General features: G+C 46.5%; 1 protein-coding gene across 1 annotated transcript in view; it reads left to right on the forward strand.

The window, feature by feature from the left end:
* The window catches only part of LOC123861423 (T cell receptor alpha chain MC.7.G5-like), a 251,548-nt gene that overhangs the window by 185,291 nt on the left and 41,957 nt on the right, over positions 1–24,300 (forward strand). The window contains exon 4 of the mRNA XM_064570796.1: positions 10,935–10,987. Coding sequence (XP_064426866.1) covers positions 10,935–10,987 — 53 coding nt within the window. The remainder of the gene's footprint in view (positions 1–10,934; positions 10,988–24,300) is intronic.

A 24,300-nucleotide genomic window follows, 5' to 3' on the forward strand; every position in this document is an offset into this window, starting at 1 on the left:
GCCTCTAGAACGCTGTACACTCTCCTCCTGTCTCCTTATAATCAATTCATTGTCATCAGAAATGTGTGACACTTTGAAGGGAAGGGAGGACATGTCTTGAAAACTGATCAGAGAAATTGTCCTGAAAATGATGCTGTAAAATGGAAATGAGACCTTTAGAAAGAGAGATGCTGAACATGAGAAATCAGTAAGCCTCAGGATGGAAACCAGAGAAAATGGAGAGAGAGAGGGAGTCAGGCCCTCGGGGGATACAGCAGGTCAGTGTCCCAGGACCAGACATGGAAATGTTCCTCTGGTCCTCGGAGAGAAGGAAGGGCCCCACAGATCCAGGCGCCTGGAGGTGAGTCTCTTCTCCCCAGAGCTAAAGGGGAAGATGTCTATGAGCCTCAGATCTCCCGCCTGGGGTTTTTGTAAAGGCCTCCCCTGCAGTGTTAGTACTGGTAACACTGGCTTGGGAAAGCTAACCTTTGGGAAAGGGACCATCTTGACTGTCCATCCAAGTAAGTGTAACAGGACACAACAGCATACTGGAAATTCTGGAACTTCATCCCTGGTATCAGGTTTGAGAGAAATGTTATGTTGCCTGGGAACCAGATCTTGCTTGAAGTCAGCTAGCGGCCTCCAAGGTTCTGTCCCTTCTTTAATCTCAATATCAACAGATTCCCTTTTGGACCCTGAGCTCTCAGGTCTATCTGATCCCTGCTGTTGAGTGAAGTTGACCTTGACCCAGAAAAGGTAGAAAAGAATCTTCGCTGCTTTCAGAGCCTCCTCTGGAGATTGATGTCTAGTTTTGGGGGCATGGAGGGATCACCCTTTCCAGTCAACTCCCCCCAGGGAAACCCATTCTAACATTTAGTATCATTTCCTGTCAGTAAGTTCTTCCTTGTATCAAGCTTAAATTTTTCTTAGTGCAGCTGAAGCCATTCCCACCGGCATCTTCCACAGTGGAGAGGGATAATTGAGAGCAGAGTTTGAATAGGTATGTGGCATTCAGTTTAGAATGGGTTTTAAATGAAAGCAGAGAGGGAAAAAAATGAAAACTGAATGGGAATCGGAGGTCTTATTTCAAATGCCTCTATGTTCTTTTAATGTCTCCCACTGCTTCTGTAGATGCAAAACTACAAAAAGAGAGAGAGAGAAACACAGAATGGAAAGGATTGCACAGCCACTGTGTCCATTCCTATCGCTGAAACCACCAGGCAAAGGATCACAATTAATTCCAAAGAGTTTCAGATACAAGGCTTAATACCTTTTTCCTCATAGTGACTTGTATCCTTGCTGATAATTAGAGCAGATAGAAAGATTTGGCTTTGGTGTATTTGCTGCCGTACCCTGCTGGGAAGAGAGGAAAAACTCTGACTGGTTGGGTTTTTTTGTTGGTGGTGGTTTTGGGTTTTTTTTGTTTTGAGATGCATAAAGTTCCTTCTGCCAGTTGTTGTAAAACTCCCTGCTGCAGGGAGAAGCGTGACAGCTCTGAGAAGCCGATACTTAGGAGAGAGATGAAACTAACCATGAAACCAAGCAAGCCAGAAAGACACACACTCCGTGTCCCTCATGCATTTTTGCACTGTAGGCCTTTTGGGTCTTCCTTGCAGGGATTCTAATGGAGTCAAATAGAAATGGAGCGAGGAGAGTCTGGAGCCCCGTGGGTGCTCAGAAATGAGAAATGAAAGCCACGAGAGACAGGAAGGGGAAAGGTAACCAGGTAGGAATGTATCTTTCACGGTGGCCCGATGAGGATGGCGAGGTGGGTCCAAGAGCGGGATGTCAGCACTCCCATTGCTATTTCAGGGCGTTCTGTTTTCTCAGGCTCTCCATCCAGGGCAGGGTCCCCCATGCCAAAGGGATGAGAGTGGAGGCCATGTTTTTCTGTGCAGGCGTAGTCTATGAGGCGGACTGCCCCTGCTTTGTGTGTGTAGGGGAGGTCGTCTGACATCTCCGAGGCTGTCTGCTCCACTGAGTGGCAGCATCCATTCATGCCAGGTGGGTGTGGAGCTAGGATGTGCCAGTGCTGCTCTAAGGCAGAAGGTCGGGCTGTTATGATCATCTTGAATGTGCAAGATGCCTCCAAGGGAAGCCTGGTTCCAATGAGTAGGGAGCATGTTGGACCAGTTGCCCAGGGTTTGTTGAGTTTCTCCAAGTCCAGGCACATGGGAGCCAAAGCTGAGAGGTTGACACTTGAGCCTGGGGTCCTTTTGACTGAACTATGCCAACAGGGTCTGAAAGGCCCAAATTGCCTTCCGAGCTCTGCTGTGGTTGTGAGCCCCCGGGGCCCTTATCATTTCAGCAAAACGCATCCACTTAGAAAGGTCAGCTCTTCATTAGCCAGACAAATGAGGACAACATATTGACCAGAGATAAGGAGCAAGGAGCCCACATCTCAGCCTCTGAGAGCCTGGCATTTCCAGTCTTTTAATCACAGCGCTCTGGGAACATATGCTGTCTCAGAGAAGGCGGATCAATGGTGCCCGAGGACCTGGTGTCACCATGCTAGAGCTTGGAGATGGAAATGAGATACAGACTGGGATGTTTTGTGGATGGGGGAATGACAGAGAAGGGAGGAGGAGACCAGAGCTCACCGATGCTTTTTCAGACCTGCAGCATGTCAGACATTGGAATCCGAGGTGGAGAAGCACACATTTGTAGCAAGTTTCCTATCATTCCCTATAGAATATGGCCTAATTGCGGCCCCACATTCACAGATCCCATAGGCACCCAAGATGCCTTTTGAAGTGGCATAGCGAGATTGGGGTCAGAGATCTGTTAGAGTCACCTGCCAGTTATTGCAAAGGGTTGGGTGGCTGTGTGACAAGCTCTTCCAACAAGCTGACATTTGGGCAGGGGACAAGCTTATCAGTCATTCCAAGTAAGTCTCCCTGCAACTTTGCCTGTGGAGTTTGGTGGGGCTAATCATCACATGCCTCAAAGGGCTGTGCAGGTGGCATGGTGGTTGAGGACCACATGGAGACAATTGATGTATATTAACTCTAGGCAGACAAAAAAAGGTCAAAGAGTGGCAGATGTAGCTTTAGTCCTTAAAAGTCAGCAATACAGAGCTCGGGACTTGCAAATGGCAATTTGAAAAACAAGTCACCAAGCTGTGTCCTCCCCATACAACCTCACTGCTCATGGGGGACAAGGTGGGGTGGAGGGATGGACAATGGACAGTGCATAACAGGGGTGTTCAGGGAAACAGGCAGGGTTGGAAGGGAGCAAGGTGATCAGAGCCGCAGGCTGAGCTAATCTGGAGACAATGGATTGTTCCAGATATCTCACCAAGAAATAAAATCCTTCCCAGACTCAAAAGATGTAATAAAGAGACCTAATTAAAATGCACTTCAAAATCATATGATCATCGGGAGAGAAATTAAATCTTAAAAGAAAAAGAATTTTTTAAATGCCCAGACATAAAACAAATGGGCCTACGCCTTTAATTAGGCAGCAAGCAGCACAAGATTCACATTAGCCTTTTCTCTAATCCCCTCTCAGGAGGGCTCAGTCCCTCCAGCGGTACATGGTCACAGCTGTTCTAAGCCCTGAAGCTCCTTTTCCAGGAACGCTTTGCTCCCCGCGCCTGCCCAGGGAGGGAGATGGTCTGCCTGCCCGACGCCCGCCTGCCTGCCGCCTGCCTGCTCCCGGGCCGGCCAGCCTGGTTGGGGGAGCGGGGGGCGGGGGCGGGCCTCCCCGGTGTGAGCGCCCCCGGTGGGAGTGCTGGCTCTCTCATCTGCCTGGTTTTTGTTGAGCTTCCTATCACAGTGGAACACGGGTAACCAGAAGTTCTATTTTGGGAGAGGGACAAGTTTGACTGTCATTCCAAGTAAGTCAAAGAAAATTTTCCATCACCATTGTGTTGAGCAAGGCCTTGAAACTCCAGCAAGAATGTCAAAAGAATCTCTCTTTCTCTGCTTCTGGGGATAACTTTCTCTAGAACATAGCAAAGAGCCCCTCCCCTCCACCCCAAGAATGATTTATGGCTTGAGGGGTCTTTATTTCCCCAGCCTGAAATCCCTGGGGGGCGGGGGGAGGGAGCTGTCCCCTCACTCACCCCTCACTTCTGCACTGACCAGAGATGTTTGGCCCTTCGTGGCACAGGCCACAGGAGCAGCAAATGGGGGGACAGCTGTCAACTGAGAGGAAATGGGTCAGAAGGCTAGAGAAGGAAAATGAGACGATTTGGGAGAAAACTGAAATATGGGGTGGTGTAAAAGGATGAACAAGACAGCAGGGGTGGCCAGACTCAGTTGCTGGCTTTGGACCCAAGGGATCACTGACAGCACCCATAGAGAGAAAGAGGATTTCTGTTCCTTCCAAAGGAAAATTTGGCAGAAAAATCAAGCCAGATTTCACATGTCAAGCCTCTCCTAATTACAGCTCTTTATCTCAGTTTCTCTCAGTTGCTCCAGCAGGAAATGGTACGAAAGAGTCCCTGGTGGCTTTGAGCTGTAGAAGCATTGCAAGGAGGGGGTGCACAAGAAATGGGTGGAGGGTTACAGTACAGTGTAAAGAGTTGGGGGCAATGGTTTTTGTAATGACTTAGAACGCTGTGTGTCTAACTATGGAAGCAACAACTTAATCTTCGGGACAGGAACTAGAATCACTATTATGCCCAGTAAGTACGTCGTCCTTGGTCAGGAAATCAGTTATTCTTTAATTTCCAGGTCGCCTGTGTAAGATTCTGGGGGTGGGTGGGGGGGTCATACTAGACCATGCAGGCTAAGGCATGAGAATTTCTATCTGTTCTTTCTCATAACTGATAGAGATAGGTGTCAACGACATATCTGAGCTTTCTGGGGGAACTTCAGTCTTGAATCTTTAATTCCATACTAGAAACTATGATTCACAATTCTGTTTTCGCTGCTACCGTCATGTGCTAATGTGACACGTGAAGAGAATTCAGACAGAATGACTTCATCTTCCCTTTTATCTGGCATGATAATTTTCACTTTGAGTACTGCATCATGTTTGGAAGAAATGGTAGAAACATAGGCTGTCAAAGAGACAAGCAACCAGGAGAGCCAGCGAGACTGGCAGACAGAATGCCAGGCAGTGTAATTTTACAAAATTAGTCCAGTGTGTGGCTCTCTTTTGCAGATGGCAAAGGTATTTGGAAATGTGCTAAGAGCTGATGTTCTAGGTGGGGCAGGCTTACTCAATGGCAAGACTAAGTAAGCACTGATTCCAAGGGGAAAGTTTAAACTTGGAAAACTCAAGGGTTTGGGGTTGTTTGTTTTGTTTTCTAGTAGTTTATCAGTATGGCAGTACACCTGCATTTAGTAAATTACAGTTTGGGCAAGGCACAGAATTAACTGTTAAAAACAACTATGTCTTGATAGATGAGAGAGAAAGAGAGAGAGGGATAGTGGATATACATACACAGAGTAATGGGAAAACCACAGGGCACATACATTTCTTGCACCTGAAATTAAAAGCTGTGCAAAATTCGAATATGTTCACTTTGTAACCAAAGACAACTTCACAAAAAGGAAAGAAAAGCATACTGCATAAAGCAAAAACTGAAGGTACAGAACCTTTCCAAGTCTGCGTTTTCCAACTGTCTTAACTACTCAGTTACCTAGAGGAATCTCCTCTTTTTTTTTTTTTTTTTTTTTTCTTTTTACTACATCAGAGCTTATGGGCACAAGTATTGAGGATTTGGCTATTTCAGACCCTTCCAGTGCAAGTTACATGATAAAGCGCCTCCCAGCTAGGTCGGATAGAGCACCTTTAGACATCCAAGATTTTTCTTCTCCCCTGTCCAGATAAGATAGGAAAGTGGTATTCTCCTCATTCTGTATCCAGGGACAGGGAGCTCAGAGAGTGTCCCGGAGTTACAAAGCGAGACCTGAGCAGTGGGATCTGGGGACCCAGTGATGGTCAGTCGGCTCCCAGCCACAGTAGCCTTCAGGGTATCGTCCTGGGTCAAAAACATAACACACCAGGGGGAAAACACCACCCTCCCCTGCACCACGGAGAACAACTCAGTGTAAGAATGCTCTACCCAGCAGGGGACAGTCAGAGTGGCTCTAAACCAACTCAGAGCCCCATTTAGTTGAAAACTGGATGTGGAAGCCAGCTCTAACGAGTTTGTTTCCAAGCCATGCTTCCAGGAATTATTGGTTGGTAGTTGCTATGGGTTTTGAAATTAGAGGACATCACAGCAGAGTAGAATGGTTTGGAACAGGGGAGTATGATTAGGATTAATGAGATGAAAGAAAATTCTGGCTAGAGGGCTAGAAAGGCCCTGGAAGAAAAGATACACTAACCCTTCAGAGTGTTCCTTCAAGCGAAGAGTTGCAACATTTATCTAGGCCAAGAAGCAGAGAGCAACCACAAGCCAAATTCCATACACAATCGACCTTTCCACATTTAAAAGTTTCTGCCGTTATTCCAACGTCCTTGGTTTCTTGGCCAAATACCAGCAGTTCCTAAAAGCAAAGTGGAACAGTCCTCTGTTTCCAGGGCCAAGCCACCGGCCCCCACCCCACCCCACATGCACCCATGCCCACGTGGTTTTCGTAGAGGCATCTCATGCTGTGCAAAACAGGCTCATCTTTGGCTCGGGAACTATTTTGAGAGTCAAGCCTTGTGAGTATAAAACACATTCTGGCCCCCCCTATTCCCAACCAGCATTTCATGCCAAACTGAGTCAACTTTCTTATTTAGAAATACTCGATTCTAGAGAAAGACAGTGAGATTTCAGGTGCACCATAAGCACCTCCCGAGTGTGATTTGTTTAAGAATTGCCAAGCGTCGCCTCTGAGAGAGTCAATCACACCAATTAACTGGTGTGACCCACAGCTTTAAAATAGAATTTAAAAAAAAAATTTTTTTTTAATGTCAGTGTCTCTGTGGACCACACTGCCCGCTGTTTGTTGTCTAGACCCCAAAATGGAAAGCTTGGTGTGTAGTGTCCAGCCTAGTGACTTCTCCCAAGCCTGTGACTGAGGGCGGTGTGAGAGCTCGGAGGGCATTTCTGGGTCGTGTCGGGGGAAAGCCGGGCAGGTGGGCAGGCAGGCGACCCTCATGACAGGTGTCTGCCCTGTTTCTGTAAAGCTGCTGACCATAGTGAGAAGACTAGCAGCAGGGACAAGCTGACTTTTGGGACCGGGACTCATTTAACAGTCAGGCCCAGTAAGTCTGAGGGGATGTGAAGTATTTATGTCTTTTCCTATTATGTGTTCTAGCCTGACCTTTGAGTTGTCCTGGTTTAGAGTCCAGATAGACAAACCATGACGTCTTTTCATGCCCCTTTAAATATCTGTGAGGAAGGGTCTCCATCGTGGACACCTTCTCCTACGTGACAGAGGAGAGTTTTGTGGCCACGACCATTCACATAATATAATTGGTAGCTGGGGGATGGCACTCCCAGTCCTCATCCGTGGGCCCCTTCCCTTGATCATGTATCTTTTGAGCTTTTATGACAGCAATGAGGGAGGGGAAGAAATGACCAACCGCACCAGCCAGGACTACAAGCTCTCCTCGGTGTCCGTGGGCTCCAGAGCTGCTGTGGAGGTTCTGAGAGCTTCGGGGCATGGGTCTCTGGCAGAGAGATTTATGTAAAGGGTTGACCCAGGGTGCCAATACAGGAGGAGGTGCTAACAGACTTACCTTTGGGAAAGGGACCCAACTCATCATCCAGCCCTGTAAGTGCTTCTGCCCAGGATGTAGGGATCTAAATAGAATCCCCACGGGGACATTTCCAAACCCTGCTGATGAGTGTCTGGTACCAATCATTGGCACCATCCGACACACACACGGGGGTCTGAGCTGTGTAGTGAGAGAGGTGATACAGTCTGTGCTCTGGGGGACTCCTGTGTGCTTTTGTGATTGTATTTGACTAAGAGGCCATTGGAAATTCTGGGCTCCGGCAGACAAAGGGTACCACTTAGGACTCGCGCCGAACATCTATGGGCCACTTTCTTAGCAGCACCTTTGCAATGAGAATGACTTTCATAGGAATTGTGGAAATGTCTGTGCACGTAGAGGTTTGATTGTTTCTCTTTCTCTGCCTTCATGCCCTCTTCTCTGCCTGACTTCGCGACCTTATATTAGAACAGTGATTCATCATTTGATTTCTGAGCCCAATCACTCATCAAGTCTGACAAGAGGGATCCATTAATGTAAAACCCAGAGAGGAAAAGGACAAAGAGTTTAATTCCCAGAGTCTGCAGAGTTTAACTTGACAACTCTTTGGCCTTAATCAACTAGCCAGCACCCCATGATCAGCTGAAGCCAAAGAGGGCCACAGGCAGATAGGGTTAGCCCAGCAGGTGTCTGACCAGAGCTCTGCGGCCCTCATAACGGCTACAACCGCAGTGTCTGGAAAATGGAAACGGGTCCCTGAGGGCCCACCCGGCTGCGCATCTGGGAGGAGGTCATGGAGAGAGCTCTGAGCAAGCCAGTGGAGGGCGGAGACCAGATGGAAACTCTAGCAGCAGGTTTTTGTTATGGAGCATCTCGCAGTGTGACCACTGGCAGTGCCAGGAAATTCATCTTTGGGACTGGAACGAGGCTTCAGGTCACCCCGGGTAGGTGATGGGAGCCATGAGGTAACCTAACTGTGTGTTGCTTTAAAACAAGGGGTGCTGCAGAGGGGCTGTCCTGGCTGGACGTAGTCCTTCCTCCCTTCCAGTAGAGCTGATCTCGCTGGGGATACCTGCATTCGATCAGAATTTGTGTTCTTTTTATTTCCATTACTGAATCTTTCCTTCCACCTGTGAAAACAGACTTCTCCCTGCTCCAAGCTTCTTTGGTCTTCACACTCTGTGTGTTCCCTTTGGAACAGTGAGTTTGGGAATTAATTCATCATCAGGACTTTGTCACTCCGGGCAGCAGAATGAGAAGGGCTCTCAAATGGAGAATAGAGAGTTCTGCTTGTTCCGATAACTCCTCAGGGGTGATACATTGTAAATGAGAGGAAGTGGGCTAGATGACCTTCTAATGACTGTTTTGGAGAGACTCTAAGGAAACTTGCTGAACGTCCTACACACTCCACTTCTGAGAGGAGTCATTTGGTTGGACCCTCGGTGCAGTAAAAGCAAAACCTTGACCCTCTGAACACGTAGTCAAATGCCAACCCTCTCCCTCCAAGCTCTGCTGTGTTTCATTATTTGCCAATTACGAGATGACTACATGATAATTAACATGAAATTATATAGATGAGTAGTTTGAGTATTTTGAACCCATAATTAAGATGCAAATTATAGAAGTTCTGGAGCGTGCCACCAGGCAGTACCTCATACATAGCGGTCCCTGAAGACAAACAGTGTGTTTGGGCATGGTCTGTTTGTGGCATGGGTTTATACACAGCTCAGAAACTTGTTTGAAAGCTGATTAGATGTCTCAGAGTGCCAATTTAGGGTCCAGATTAGCTGTGCTCAGTGAGCTGAGATGGGCCCACTTTTACAGCCTCGAAGCATGACAAAGTGGCCGGGTTCCTCTCGGAAAAGGAGAATAGGACTGTCATGTTGTGTGGTATTGGTCAGTGCCTCTCCCCGTTGTGCCTACGACGCTGGGAGCCTGGCTGCCAGGCTGCCCCAGGAGGTTTTTGTTAAAGGGTGTATCGCTGTGGCAATAACAATGACCTTCGCTTTGGAGCAGGGACCAGACTGACAGTAAAGCCAAGTGAGTGAGGGGAGCGGGTCAATCTCAAAAGCTGGGGTGAGTGGTGGTCTTCTTCAGTGCAGTTTTAGTGGGATTAAGACACTGACAGTGCCCACCTGGATCGAGGCATCTCGTTTCTTTGGGCCTGAGCTGATGGGAAGTCTGACAGTTAGTGAATTCAGGCAATCCTAAGGACAGGTCATGAAGAAATAGAAGTTTTCACGGGCTTGTTCATTGTCTCTCGATATATAGAAATGCTAAGGATAATAGGCAACACCCATATTCTGTGATAAGACAAAGAAAAAGACCTAACAACTCAGAAATCGGGTTTTCCTCAATAAGAACCCCTCCAATCCAAAAGGAGTGCAAACAGCTCTCTTAATGTACCTTTTGGGTTTTGTTGGTTCCGTTGTTGTTTTCATTAATATTCTTTATAAGAACTATGGCTCTGAGAGTGGAATGGTGCTCCTGGTCCCTAAAATAACCACTCTCTGCCCCCAGTGTTGGCCACCTATGGTAGGTGGCATGTGTCTGCCTGACCTTGCGATTGTTCTGTGTGCCTCAGGCATGAGCAGGATACCAAAACCCAGTGTTCTGGGAACAAAACGGGTGCTTTAAGATCCAGCTCAGATCTCTCTGCACAGTTGGCTGTTACTTTTAGAGGAATGTCCTAACCCTGCCAAGGAGCTGGGAGCTGAGGCTGTGGGGTGGTGAGGCTGCTCCCACCAAAGGGGAAAGTGGCCTCCCTTGCTCAGAGTCCTCCTCAGTCCTTCCCTCCCACTGGTTATTGTAAGGCCCCATATGACTCTGTCAATTATGGGGCAGCCAAGGAAGGCTCATCTTTGGAAAAGGCACTCAACTCTCTGTTAAACCAAGTAAGTGTCGTTGCGGGGGGTGGGGGGTGTCTCAGAAACTAAATCAGTGAGTGCAACTCCAGTACAACCCAGAGTGAAGGAGGCGAAATTCACCAACCCCTTTCCCTGTGGTGTCTTTCCACCCTTCCCCCATGAGCCCTCAGAGCAGCTCCTGGTCCGAGCGCCTGCTGTCCTCAGTCCAGATGGGCACTTCCCTCTGCTGGAAAACTCTGGGCTTCATGACATGAAACAAGGTTCTCGGCCCCGGGAGGGCAGTTCTCGGGAGTGATCGCCCTCCTCACTGTGGTGAGTGGGGTGACCTTCTCTGCAACTGTCTCGTGGATGAGCCACGGTCTGTGTGACTGCTGTGTGGTTGGTTTTCAGACATGAGAGTCAATGGAGAGCCACGTGAGGGGGACAGCAGAGTGGTTACTGCAAGGGGCTTTTTGTCTAGGGAAAACGCATTGTGGATCTCAGCAGCGGGTATAACCTCTACTTTGGCAAAGGCACCTCACTGCTGGTCACACCCGGTGAGTTCTTGTGGTTAACTAATTATCCCTTCTGGAAAGATACCCAGTGGGACCTGTTGAAACACAGCTGAATTTAATTGCTTCGTTTAGCGTGTGGTTGTTAACTGTGTCGGATGTGTGAGCCAGATATGAAGACACGTTTCCCCAGAGGCTGGATTTGGTTATCGGGTCTATGGGCAGTTTGATAAATTGTGTTAATACCGCAAGCGGTGTTTCTCGAAGGTCCACATAGCACGTTGAGGCTTTGGGAAAGAGGCAGAGATAAGAGGAAGAAAAGCTTTGTTATAGAGACAGAAACAAACCAATGGAAAGGGAGGTGACCCAATCGGGAGTGTGGAGCCAAGGCAGCGTGTCCTTAACAGATAAGTGCTGGGGACCCAGTTGAGTTTATGCCCATGTCCCCGGGTAGAACTAAAAAATCTGGCAAGTGGACTGGGTGACGGCTGGGCAGCAGGATTACAAGCTTCTCGTGGCTTTCCTTTTCTGGGAGAATAGCAGAAGAAAACCTCTGGAGACAGGACAGCCCCTGTTCACCCCGAGGACAAAGGCTAGCTGAGTTGACCCCATGGGAGGAGCAGAGAATCCCAGGACCTTAGAAAGCTCCCCATCTCCTCGGGATTCTCTGTGATAAAGCAAGTTGTGAAGCCGTCATGGAGGGAATAATAAAGATGGATTATAGAAAGCAGTATCGAAGAGGTATGGGCGGTCCCCACATTTGCAGAGTTCAGTGTTGTGTGGTTTTGTTTTTTGTTGTTGTTATTTTTCTCTTTCCTGTTAGAATTATTTGCAGCAACACCTGCCACTTTACATTCGTAATATTTCTCGTCAACAACCCTCTGTGCCTGAACCAGGTGTGACACCTAGGTGAGGGGGCTGATTTGTTAACAAAGGGAGTTGATACATTTCAATGAGTGGCCCACGCAAGCCACTCAGCTGAAAGTGGCACGCAGGTTAGTGGCTCCCTTCCGCTTTTGATTCTGCCCTTAAAGGTCAAGGCACATCCTTTTGTTTTTGTTTTTGTTTTTGTTTTAAGGCACATTCTTTTTGTAGCATCCAGATGGCTTTATCTTTTGAAGGTGGATTTCATTTCTGTGAATAATCAAAAGCCTTTCAGAGCTATGATTTATAAAGAAAGGAGGGACTCACACTCGTTACTGGTACTATTTTGGTTCCAAAGTGAGGTATGAATATAAAATCATGTCATTGGTGGGTATGTGTGGCTCTTAAACTGATACTCATTGAAGAGTCTTAAAGGGACTACTTCAAAGGGGTCAACAATCATTTAGATGTTTAAATCCTGACATGTTTGTTAAAACAGCCTCTTAATAAATACACTTAAGATAAACATAACATGAAATTGAGGAAGCTTTGCAAACTCAGACCTCATCAAAGCAGTGAAGACTTTGTGTATAAACGGGGATATTATCCCAAGTAAATTCCTTTTAGAAAAAAATGAGGACAGTACCTTCCAATGGAGACGTGCATATGATGTCCTACTAACTGACAGCAAAGCTATTCCAAGAAATGGTAACCTTATGTTGGTTTATGTAGAAGCACATAACACTGTGATTACCTCAGGAGGCTACAAATACATCTTTGGAGAAGGCACTAGGCTGAAGGTTTTACCAAGTGAGTATTACAGACAAGACTTTATTTTTAAAGTTGTTGGTATTGGAGGGTCAAGAAAATGTAAAATAAGGGAAATAGTCATTATAAACTATAGAAGCAAGCATTACTGCTACCCGAAGTGGAAATTCTGGGTCTCTCTACCCCAGACAGGAGGGGTAAAGGAGAGTTCCGAGGCTCACTATGATGGACTTACCACCATTTTCATTAGAATTGTATTAATCATTAGGAAAATGTTTGTTAAGTAAAGAGCCTGAGAGACCCCTCTAAACACAGTAGGAATTCTTTGTTCCTCATTCTCTTCTCTTTTTTTAATTTTTTTTATTATTATGTTATGTTAATCACCATACATTACATCATTAGTTTTTTTTTTTTTTTAAGATTTTATTTATTTATTTGAGAGAGAGAGAATGAGAGACAGAGAGCACGAGAGGGAAGAGGGCAGAGGGAGAAGCAGACCCCCTGCTGAGCAGGGAGCCCGATGTGGGACTCGATCCCGGGACTCCAGGATCATGACCTGAGCCGAAGGCAGTCGCTTAACCAACTGAGCCACCCAGGCGCCCCATCATTAGTTTTTGATGTACTGTTCCATGATTCACTGTTTGCGTATAATCTCATTCCACACTTTTCACTTGCTTTTCCTACCCTTCTTTTGGCCCCTCCCCTTGTCCAACTTAACATTTCATGTGGGCATTCATATTGTGAGAAGCCATTATGTCCACTTCTTAGCCTGTCACTTAAGACTCTCTAAAACCTGGGCCATTTCCACTCTCTAAATTTATTCCCAGCTGTTCCCTTCCATAAATGCTCTGCTCTAGACAAACGGGACACCTACTTCCCCTGAATGTTTACACGAGCCCACACCTATATGCTTCGTGTCCATAAACCAGTCATCATGGACCCACCACGATAAACAGACTTGCACACACGAAACAAATTGAGTTTCACAATGTCTTAGCCAGGACACCCAGGATAGGTGACACCAGACTTAATTTCATAGGGACAGTTTGAGAAACTATATCCCTTTCTTAAAATTAAACAGACTTGGGTAAGAGATCCAGCAAGCAAATAACAAAGTAGGAAGAAAGGAGATCCTTTTGTAATGGATGTGGGAGGGAGGGATCCGTCCACGGGAATCTATTCTCTGGAGGAGGAACGACACTGACTAAATCCAAGTAGGAAATTTATGGACTGCCATATTACCTCTGTATTTCTTGCTTTCCCTCAGGAATGGCCCATTCCTGATTGTTGCTTGGTAAGCCCCTGGTCCTCCAGGCAGCCCAAGGGGAGGAAAGAGAGGACACCATGCTGTACCCTCAGCAGTGGTGCCCATGGAGCTCCCTTCTCAGATTCTCCTTCAAGTTACCCTCAAAATTAAGAGAGACCCCAAAGGATGATCTAGACAGAATATGAGAAGCTACCCGTAAGAGAAGGATTTCAGGTTAGTGCTGGAGATGTGTTACCTGGGGAAAGGGACAGAAAGAATGGAAAAGTCTACCCCAAGACAAAAGGAAAAATGTCCCTTTCCTAGTGACCATCTAAGCAGGGAGTGAAAAGGTCTGGAGTTGGAGTCGGTGAATTCAGGGCTGGCCAGTGCCTGTGACTGTCTCTAGCTCTTTGGAATGGAGGTGGGAATCTCCTTTGATGTTCCACAAGCTGGACTTCAGTCAGAGGTGCCTGGCTCCAGCACCCTGAGGGGTGGACCAACATGCTGACCCCTCCTGCCAGGTGGGCTCTGGCAGCGGCCCTGTCTCTCCCACGGTGATGACAGTGTCTTTGACTGCTTGGTCTTGGCGCCATGGACATGAACCATTCCTACTTTGTCCAAATGAGGAATACGATCTTCAGAATCCCTGGAGAATTATTATCTAAAACACCAGAGGATCTGCTAGGATTCTGGCAGCCAGCATTCTGGGCTTGGGCAGGAAAACTCCCTCTTTAGAATATTTAGGAAGAATACCCTTCATTTATCCAATGTGGAAACAGTCCTGAAATGCAAGCTGATGCTAGGAGTCTGTGCCAGGTTATTACTGTGACAATTACTTAATATTCTCTGTGCTCATGGTATCGCTCCTTCCAGAAGATCTTTAGGGAAAACTTAGTACAGTTTCTAGGAGGTTTTTGCTGAGCTGAAGATCACTGTGTGAATAATAATGCAGGCAACAAGCTCACATTTGGAGGGGGAACAAGGTTAATGGTCAAACCCCGTGAGTATCTCTGCTGAATCCGTAATGAATGCTCTAATTTCTAAAGGAAGCTGTAGCACTGAGCTTCATTTGGGGGCTGTTTTCTCCACCCAATTTTATTTTTTATGTTAATTCTGAGTCTGAATCCTAATGATGATCCAGGGTATACACATGCCGTACGCACATGTGAACATGGGCACGTGTGTGGTCGCCTGGCACAGCAATAAACGGGCTGGAGAATAGCAGATTCCTTGCCTTTCTGTCTTAACCATTGGGTCAGAAAGTTCTGACTGTATTGAATGCAGGGATGGGTGAGCACCGGAGTGGGAGAATCCTTCTCCAGTGGCTTTGCCAGGATTGCACGACTCCTTGCTGGTCAGGGGGCAGCTCGGGCTGAAGGTGGAGGGATGAACTATTTCATCTGAGAAGAGCCTTTCCACCCCAACCATGCTATGAATTGACCACAATAATAAACAGTCTCCTCCACTGCCTCTTTGGCCAGGGTCCCAGCTGGAGGAACACGCTAGCTGGATTTGGGGATTGAAAGGGATTTCCTGATACACATTGGCCTGGTCGGTTTCTGCAAAGCTTCCTATGACTATGTAATATTGGCAACAACCGTAAGCTGATTTGGGGATTGGGAACGAGTCTGGCAGTAAATCCAAGTGAGTCTTCAAATTAACTCTCTCAAACCTGTCTATGCAGTTTGAAATATCTCAGAAACTGTCTCCCTGTTTTGCCCTAATGTTTAAAATGTGCACTCGCGGGTAGTGTTTTTCTCCTGTCCACCCAAGCTGAGCCCTTGCTTACCCTTCAATCAAAATAACTAGATAGAGGGAGCCAGAAATGCATGGTAGGAAGGCAGTTAGAGTATTTGATTGTTTCCTCATAGAGCAAACAGGAGGGCCCATTCCCAAAAAAGGGTCACTAGGGAGCATTGAAAGTTGGAGAAGGTGGGAATATGCATCGTATGTCCTGGCCTCCTCTGTCCACACGGTGCCAACCTCACATGGGCCATTGTAAATACTGTCTCCCCCGCCCTGCCCCCTGGCCCCCCAGCCAAAGATAAGTCAAGCGCTGCTGGGAACTCCCAGGACTCAAGGCCATCCCTGTGGCCACCCTGGAGAGCACCTCCCCACCAGGGGCAATCCAGAATGACTCAGACTTGCCGTAGAATGACTGCATCTCTCAGTCCTCTTTGGCTTATAGGCTTGTAGTGGATTTGCTAGAAGTAACAGGACGGGAGTTGGTTTCATCCTAATTCTGGCCTCCCCCGAGAAGTTCTTCTCTCCGAGAATCTTCAGGAGCATCTTAGAGACTACCTACCCTGTTTGGAATTGTGCTTCACACAGCTAGGCTATGTTCCCAGCAGCGCTTGCTGTGGCTTTGGCTGGGGCTAGCTCCCAGGGCGGTTCTAGGCTTGGCAAAGCTCAGGGAGAAGAGGAGTTTACAGTGGAGCCAAGGGGCTTCGGGAAAGGCATCTTTGATACAGGTGTTAATGAATTTCTAAATGAGCTTCTGTGTGTTAACCTGATAAGACTCTCCAGGGAGAAGGTCACCTTACCTTTGCAGCTCTAAATGTAAGACCTGCGTTGCAAGAAAAAATGGGAAATGTCAATTGCGGTGCCAAAATGAAGAGACTGGGTGTAAATACTGAATCAGTTTTAATGTTCAGTTTATGAAATGTAAGCCTTTCAGGAGAACCCACTCGGGGTACATTTATTAGGGTCAGCGAGCTAACTGTTTTGTCAATGTTACTGGCATACACACTTCAAAGGAGAACCCCAAATAGAAAAAATGGCTAATGGCATAGAGCTTAAGAACATGAATTTTAGAATCTAACTGCCTGGGCAAACCAAACTGTGCTGTTTACTGGATGTGTGACCTGGGGCAGGTTACCTAATCTCTTTATGCCTCGTTTTTCTCATCTGTAAAATGGGGATAATAATACTACTTAACTCGCTAAATTGTTATGAGATTAAAAGAGTTAACACCTATAAAGGGCTTTGCCTAGTGGCTGGTACATAGTAAGTGTTACAAATATCAGTTATTATTACCAGGTTGCTGGGGGGAAGGAAAAGGGAAAAATTATATCCTTTGAAAGTTTTTGTAAAGGGCAGCACTAGAGTGTGGCTCTGGCAACACAGGAAAACTCATCTTTGGGCAGGGAACAACTCTACGAGTAAAACCAGGTGGGTCTGAATGTTCCCTATTGAGGCACAATTGCCCACTACATTCTTGTTTTGGCAAATATTCTCTGCTTTCTCAACTTCTAACCGAGGACTCTTACTGTTCACTTCTATTTTCCTTTTGTACGACTTGGTAGGATGTGTGTAAAGCCTGGCTAATAGGGTCGTCCCTAACCCATTCGGTTTCAGCTAGAGGCAGAAAAGAAGGCAACACTGGAGGTGAACTGGGTCTGGAAATTCTAGGCTAAGACTGAGAGAATATAAGTCTGGCTGACCTTGGAGAAATAAAAACATCCAATGTGAGAGATTCAAAAACTAAAAGTGATTTTCCTAATAGTTTACTAGAGAAGAAACCACCCCTGTGGCCAGTAGAATTCCCTAAGAACTCGTTCAGGGAGAAAACTGTCTTTCAAGCATAGAAATGGCAAGCTTTTGTTTGAAAAAAATCTAAAAAAAAATGGGGGAGGACAGAAGAGAAACCATTGGTGACTTGGATTTTTTTGGTCAAGAAACACGGAAGACTGCATTTTCCATTAGGATGGTTTTTAAAAGTTTTAAAAAGACTTCACCAAGGAGAAGTCACAATGTGTATAGCATACCCCTGGTGAGCTTTATAGAGGAAGAAGAGGAAGGAAATTTAGCAGAGTACAGTGTTTTTGTACTGGGCAGAAACACTGTGCCAATTTCTGGGATAAACAGGCTTGTCTTTGGGACCGGAACAAGACTCACCGTCATTCCCCGTAAGTCCTTTACCACTTGAGAGAAAGCCCTTAATCTAGAATGACCAGCTCTCACATCCCAGACACCTAATGAATTTCTAAATGAGCTTCCGTGTGTTAACCTGATAAGACTCTCCAGGGAGAAGGTCACCCTTACTTTCCTGGCTCTCACTGTAAGGCATGTTTTGTAAGAAAAAAAATGGGAAATGTCAATTGTGGTGCCAAAACGATGGCGAGGTATAAACACCGGACCAGTTTTAAGGTTCAGTTTATAAAATGCAACCCTTTCAGAAGAACCATTTCCAAGGCCCATTTATTAGTTTGCGTCTAAACAGCACAATTGTCCAGTTAATTTGATTAATGTCAGTAGCTGATCCAGAGATTTAGGCACTTCCTTGAGAAACCTTCTTTGTGCTCAAAATTGCCTGAATTGACTGTCACATTACCTGAATAATTGCCAGATCTGTTTTACTTTGTGCTGTATAGACTCAGCCTAATAAAAACAAATGCTGTTGTGTTCTTCCCCCCCAGTCTGTCTCCTCTCCACACAGAAAGTTTCCTTCTATTCACGCAAAGAAGAGATACCCAGCAAGCCATTTGACTTATTGCCACTGCTCTTTTGCATTTGTATGACTCCTTTCCTTGGAAGAGACTAAGACACTTCATAGGACTTATTAGCTAAACAGATTGACAGCCTAATTAGAGAGAAGCAGATTCTTTTTTTTCTTTAAAGATTTTATTCATTTATTTGTCAGAGAGAGAGAGAACACAAGCAGGGGGAGAAGCAGGCTCCCTGCTCAGCAGGGAGCCCGATGCGGGCCTCGATCCCAGGGCCCTGGGATCATGACCTGCGCCGAAGGCAGATGCTTAACCGACTGAGCCACCCAGGCATTCCAAGAAGCAGATTCCAAGTATCTTTTTGTGGCTGCTCTTCCTGCCCCCTGGTGTAGAACATTTGGTCAGATTGCTCTGTGGTACAGGACTAAGAAAGGGGCTGATCTTGTTTGTAGTGCGGGCCTTCTCAGCTGTACGTGAGAGATGTCACAGGAGGTAAGAACACTACTAAATAGGTCAGGGCAACCGACAGAGCCAGGAACGTTTCTTTCCCCTAGAACTCGCGTGTTCCCACAAAGCAGAGCATGACAGATTTTGACATCAGCTGTTGGTGGGTATCTACCCCTTCCTACTTGTCTCTTCAGACCCTATCACTCCAGGTCTGTTCCTTCCACCTCTAACTCCTTTCCCTCTCCTTGGATTCCTGGCCGCCATGCCCACCCCGGCACCAACCCCACCACACGCTGCCGCCGCCTGCCTCTTGAGCCTGTCCCTTGTATTTTGAGGAGTTTCTCAGCGCCTCGAGTGATCCTCAGATGTGACTCAGGCACCTGAGGGCATCCTCCCTGAGGGCGGGCCCCAGCAGAGTCCCCGCGGAGGTGGAGGCGGCCGCCCTGGGCCACACGAAGGTGGGAGCTGGGGGCCCCCGATGAGGAAGAGCCTCTGGAGGAAGGTCTGCGTGGAGGAAGGAACAGCATGGTTTTCAGGAGACCTGGGTCTGAATCCTCTCCTATCTGGAAGCGGTAGCTTCCACCTTGGGCTCCGAGACCCGTGTCTCTGAAGAGGTGGCAGGCTTTTTGTAGTCAAGTCAGCCACTGTGGACAGGCTTGGGGAATGTGCTGCATTTTGGGTCCGGCACTCAAGTGACTGTCACACCACGTAAGTGTCTTTTTCCTCTCTGTGCACTAGGATGTCTGCGAATCCCATCGAGGAGTTCTGTTTCATTCCCCCATTTCTCAGGGAGTTACTGAGCGTAGTTTCTGGATCTAGCTACACCGCCATTGACCATTAAGACGGTCAAATTCAGTTTTAAAAAATAACTTTGGCCGATTTCATTTAATGCGGCCGCCGACAGCAAAGGGAAATTAGCGTGTCCTGGGAAGCTAATTGATGTGCGTTCACTGCCGTGGGGGAGGGACTGGCATTTCTTTCCTATCCCCCCACCCCCTCCCCGGGCGGTGAGGCCTCAGCATTCAGTTGACCTTTTCCAAGCCTCTCCCTTCTGGCGGATTAGGTGGTCGTGTTTGCTAAGTTCCTTGTGGAAGAACACACGAGACAGATTCTCCTTCAGTTTTCACTGAGAAATCTTTTTGTTACTGATTTTGACAATAAACTTCAGCTAACATAGTCCCTCTTGTTCGTGTTCGTAAATATCTTGGCTTGAACAAGCTCACTTCCCCCAGATTATTCAAAATGCGTTTCTCTGGTGTGACCCACTGCACTCCCACCCACCCTTCTATCTCCCCAGTGCTCTCTAATAAGATACGCAGGGTCACACGTCATCAGACATGTTTCACAGACACAAAAGCCGAAGCACAGACAAGTTAAATAATTTAAATCAAACCAAAAAAAAATCAGAACTGAGATTAGAGCTTGAGATGCCCTGTTTTCTTAGGGTGAATTATTTTGAGCTGCCATCTTTGTGAATTGGAAGCAATAAGCACAGGCCATAGGAACGTGCCGGGGATGAAATTGAACCCAAACGAAAGTGGACAGTGTCACCACATTGGTGTCTTAAATGTACCTCCACGTGTTTGCAGTTGGTCGTTATTTGGAGCTGGTTATTCGGTGCTTACTGGGCCCCAGGGGGGTTTTTGTAGACCTCGGTATCACAGTGTCTACCAACAACGACAGACTCTTCTTTGGGGCTGGAACCAGATTACAAGTGTTTCCAAGTAAGTGCCGGAAACCAAGCAGCGATTTTGAAAAGGTGTTTTTCTGTCAACAGCCAGCTGGCTTTGGTACATCCTCACGGCACTGCAGGCCACACTGGACAGGGCGCTCGGGAGGGCCGTCCACGCCTCTGCCTGCCTGGGCCCCTGGTCTCAGGACTCCTTGTCTCACAGGTAGAACTCTCTGTAAACCAAATCAGCCTAATCTATATGTGAATACCGTGGTTCTGACTAGAATCTTACCAGCAGTGAAAACAAGACACTAGAGAATCAGATGCATCACGACTCCAAACAAATGATCTGTTTCTCTCTTTAGCGTTTTTATTTAAAACATCAGGGAAGGTGAAGCGAGTTCAACTTCACCAACCTGAAAACTATGAATTATGCTCCTCTTATATGCAGAGAGACCTAGATTGACTTTGGATGTTTAGTCATTCAATTTCATCATCTGTGTGTGGAATCTGTAATGGGCAAGGGAATCAAATATAATTGAATGAGCAAATAATCTTCAGTAGTCAATATTCCTGCATTGTTTTATGTGCTTTGCTCTGGACTTTTTATCTGGGATTTATCTCTAATAGGCTCCCCGGAAGGACAGTGAAGGTTTTTGTTAAGGTTTTTGTGTCTGTGTGGATAGCAACTATCAGTTGATCTGGGGCTCTGGGACCAAGCTAATTATAAAGCCAGGTAAGTCTCAGAGATGCGCCTGTAAGGGAGAGGAGACAGGAGTTGAATAATACACGAAGCATAGCATGCAAATTATATTTTTAAGAACAATCCGGCTTGCTGGAGACAATGCACTCAACCCAAATGGGGTTTTCACTCCCAGTGAGAAGCAATGTCAGCCACCAGCTCTCTTGTTTGGTCTAATTGCTTCCAGAATGAATAATATTTAACTAGCCCTCCAAGAGAGCAGAGCTGGGTTGTTAGGGAGTATCTGATACGGTTAGAATGCTTTCCCAAGGATAGAACCAGCCTGATTCCGCTGGAAGAGTAAATTCAGAGAAAAGAGAATGGTCCACAGTCAAAGACCAGTGGGTGAAAAGTAGTGTCCCTGCGGCCATCCCCAGTCCTGGCCTCTGGCCGCTGTTTCGTGTGGGAAGCAGATGCCCACAAAGCTTCCAGTCACTTGCTGGTGCATCACCTCGGGGTCCAGCCTTAGTGCAAGTCCCACAAGGTTATAACTTAAAAGGCAGTATCAGGGCAGGTCAAGGGAATATGGAGGCCCAAGGGATGGCTGGCAAGTCAGCCTTTGCTGTGGTGGGTCTGAGGTGTGCTGAGCCTGAGAGACTAAGCCCATCCCACCATGCCCCTTCCTGCGGGTTCTTGTAAGGCTCTTAAAGGCTGTGTGAACTATGGGGGTGCTACAAACAAGCTCATCTTTGGGACTGGAACCGTGCTTTCCGTGAAGCCAAGTACGTGAGTAATGGGGTTCTGTGTCCAGGGCAAGCAAAGTAACAGCCCCTCTGATGAAAAGGAGGGCTGAGGGTTGACCTAGTACCCCCACGGTCACCCCTTTCCTACCATGATACAGCAGAGAGAGGGAAATGGTACGAATGCTGAGATAAATCCTGGCACAGACAACTACTGTGGTAATGTTGGTCCCATGCGGAAGCTGCAGGCTCTCTGCTCTGTGAACCCCATTTCCAGGCCACATGTCAGCTTGGGTCATACCTGTACCTGGGTAGATACAGCCTCTGCTAACTTGTGTGTACAATGGTGTGTCAGCTCTTCTACTGACCACATCTTCTTTTTTCTTTTTCTTCTAAAAGAGACTCCTGAGCTACAGTTGGGGAGATTGCTGAGAAGTCAGGCAGAACTGACCCAAGGAGGAGCCTTAGGGTAGGTTAGTTCGATTTTAAAACAGGGACCCTTGTAACACCTTCCCCATGTTTCCCACATTTGCCTCCCCTTTCATTTTCTCTAGAATAAGTCCCTTGGGTTTGTTCTGGACACCCACTGCTTCCAGGCTGAGAGGTCAAAACATCAGTTTTGAGTTCTTTCTCTTCAGATCTGAAGAATAGGGGCGCCTGGGTGGCTCAGTTGGTTAAGCGACTGCCTTCGGCTCAGGTCATGATCTCAGGGTCCTGGAATCGAGCCCCGCATCAGGCTCCCCGCTCGGTGGGAAGCCTGCTTCTCCCTCTCCCACTCCCCCTGTTTGTGTTCCTGCTCTCACTATCTCTCTCTCTGTCAAATAAATAAATAAAAATCTTAAAAAAAAAAATCTGAAGAATAAGCAAGTCACAGTCATGTTGGAGATAAGATCAGGTCTCCTTCTGTCCCCAAGTTTACAATTCTGTCACTCAAGCTCTACTTTTCACCAAGACCTGATACAACTGTCTTAGATGCTCACCTTCTCTCTTTTCTTCAATACCTGACATATATTACCTTCCAGCCAATGCTCAGCGTTGTGATAAAGGGGCTCCCATGTGCTCTTATCCTTGCCTCTAGGATATGACCTTCCTTATAACAAGATAGGTTCACTTCTTCCATTTATTTCAGGACTGGGCTTTCTAAAAGTATAGGAGATGGTGTGTCATAACACCCTGCCCTTGTCTGTCTCAAATATCATGAGTCCATGGTGGAACTTCTTTGGGAAATGATAAGACTGTTTACCTTTTATCACTCTTCCCTGGTGAAATATTTTCTTTGGCTACCACATAGACACTATTGGCACAGTAAGAAAGCTTTAAAATAACTTGGCCAGTGAGTAGGGGACAGGACCGTGAAGTCTGGGGGGAGTCTGGTTGTGAGTTCAGATGGCTCTGTTGCTGGGAACCATCCCTGTGGAATAAGATTGCATCATCCCTTCAGACCTGTGTGTCTAAGGCTGAGCTCACCCATGTGAGAGCAAGAATTAACAGATTATTTGATTCAGCTCTGGCAGATTTAAGCCTAGAAATGCAAAAAGATCTGAAAAAATCTCGTAAGTTTGGTCTTTTAAAATAAAAATATATTGCTTTATGTAGCAGAACCAATTTTTTTTTCTTCCAATCCTCAAAGACTAATTTCCAGAGACATAGGGAAAAAAAGAAAGCACAGGGAGTCCAACTGCCCTCTCACCACCATGCCATGTTTGGCGGGGTTTTACTAGGGGTTTCAGTAAAGGCAGGAAATGCTGTGGCAATAACAATGCCAGAATCTTCTTTGGAACGGGAACCCAGCTGGTGGTAAAGCCCAGTAAGTGGCCATGTTCTATTTATATTTGACCAAACCAATAAATCCTGTGAAGTTAGTGAAGATTTAATTTAATATGTAGACAAATGTACCGTTTGAAAAATGACTTTTGCAAATGCATGAAACATTCATGATTGTTGGGAATAGAGCAATAATGATAAAGAGATGCAAAACGAGACCACACAAATTGCCTTTAATGTGGTAGCTTAGCTCTCCTCCTTCTGAAGAGCTATTGGGGCCACCAGTTATTTACAGCCACAGTATCTCTTAAACTACATTCAGCAATGATTTGTGTGCTTACTGTGATTTTGCCCACCAAACTTGTCTTTCGTTCTATTAAAAATGAGAATGTATCTCATTTTAAATGCCACTAATATGTACAAGGTACCTTCTTTGTCTCTCATGCCTGCATATGTATTTATTCTAATAGATCCAATCCGAAACCCACACATTTTTCCCGCTTAGACAAATGTCCACATCTAGTCCCATACATGTCAGATTTCGCTAAAAACATAGCTTTCCTATTCAAATGCAATGGGGGATAAAAACCATTCAGAGATGAATTGACGATCCCAGATGGCTTTATAAACACCTGAGAGGAAATTCAGACTAAAATAAAATGGCAGGTGTGATGACAAGGTTTTTGTTTAATGATCAGTTCCTCCGTAGGGAGTTAAAACTTTTAAACAT

Source organism: Mirounga angustirostris, unplaced genomic scaffold, assembly GCF_029215605.1.
Source record: "Mirounga angustirostris isolate CCGP_5_RB_7025 unplaced genomic scaffold, mMirAng1.0.hap1 SCAF_9, whole genome shotgun sequence".
Lineage (NCBI taxonomy): Eukaryota > Metazoa > Chordata > Mammalia > Carnivora > Phocidae > Mirounga > Mirounga angustirostris.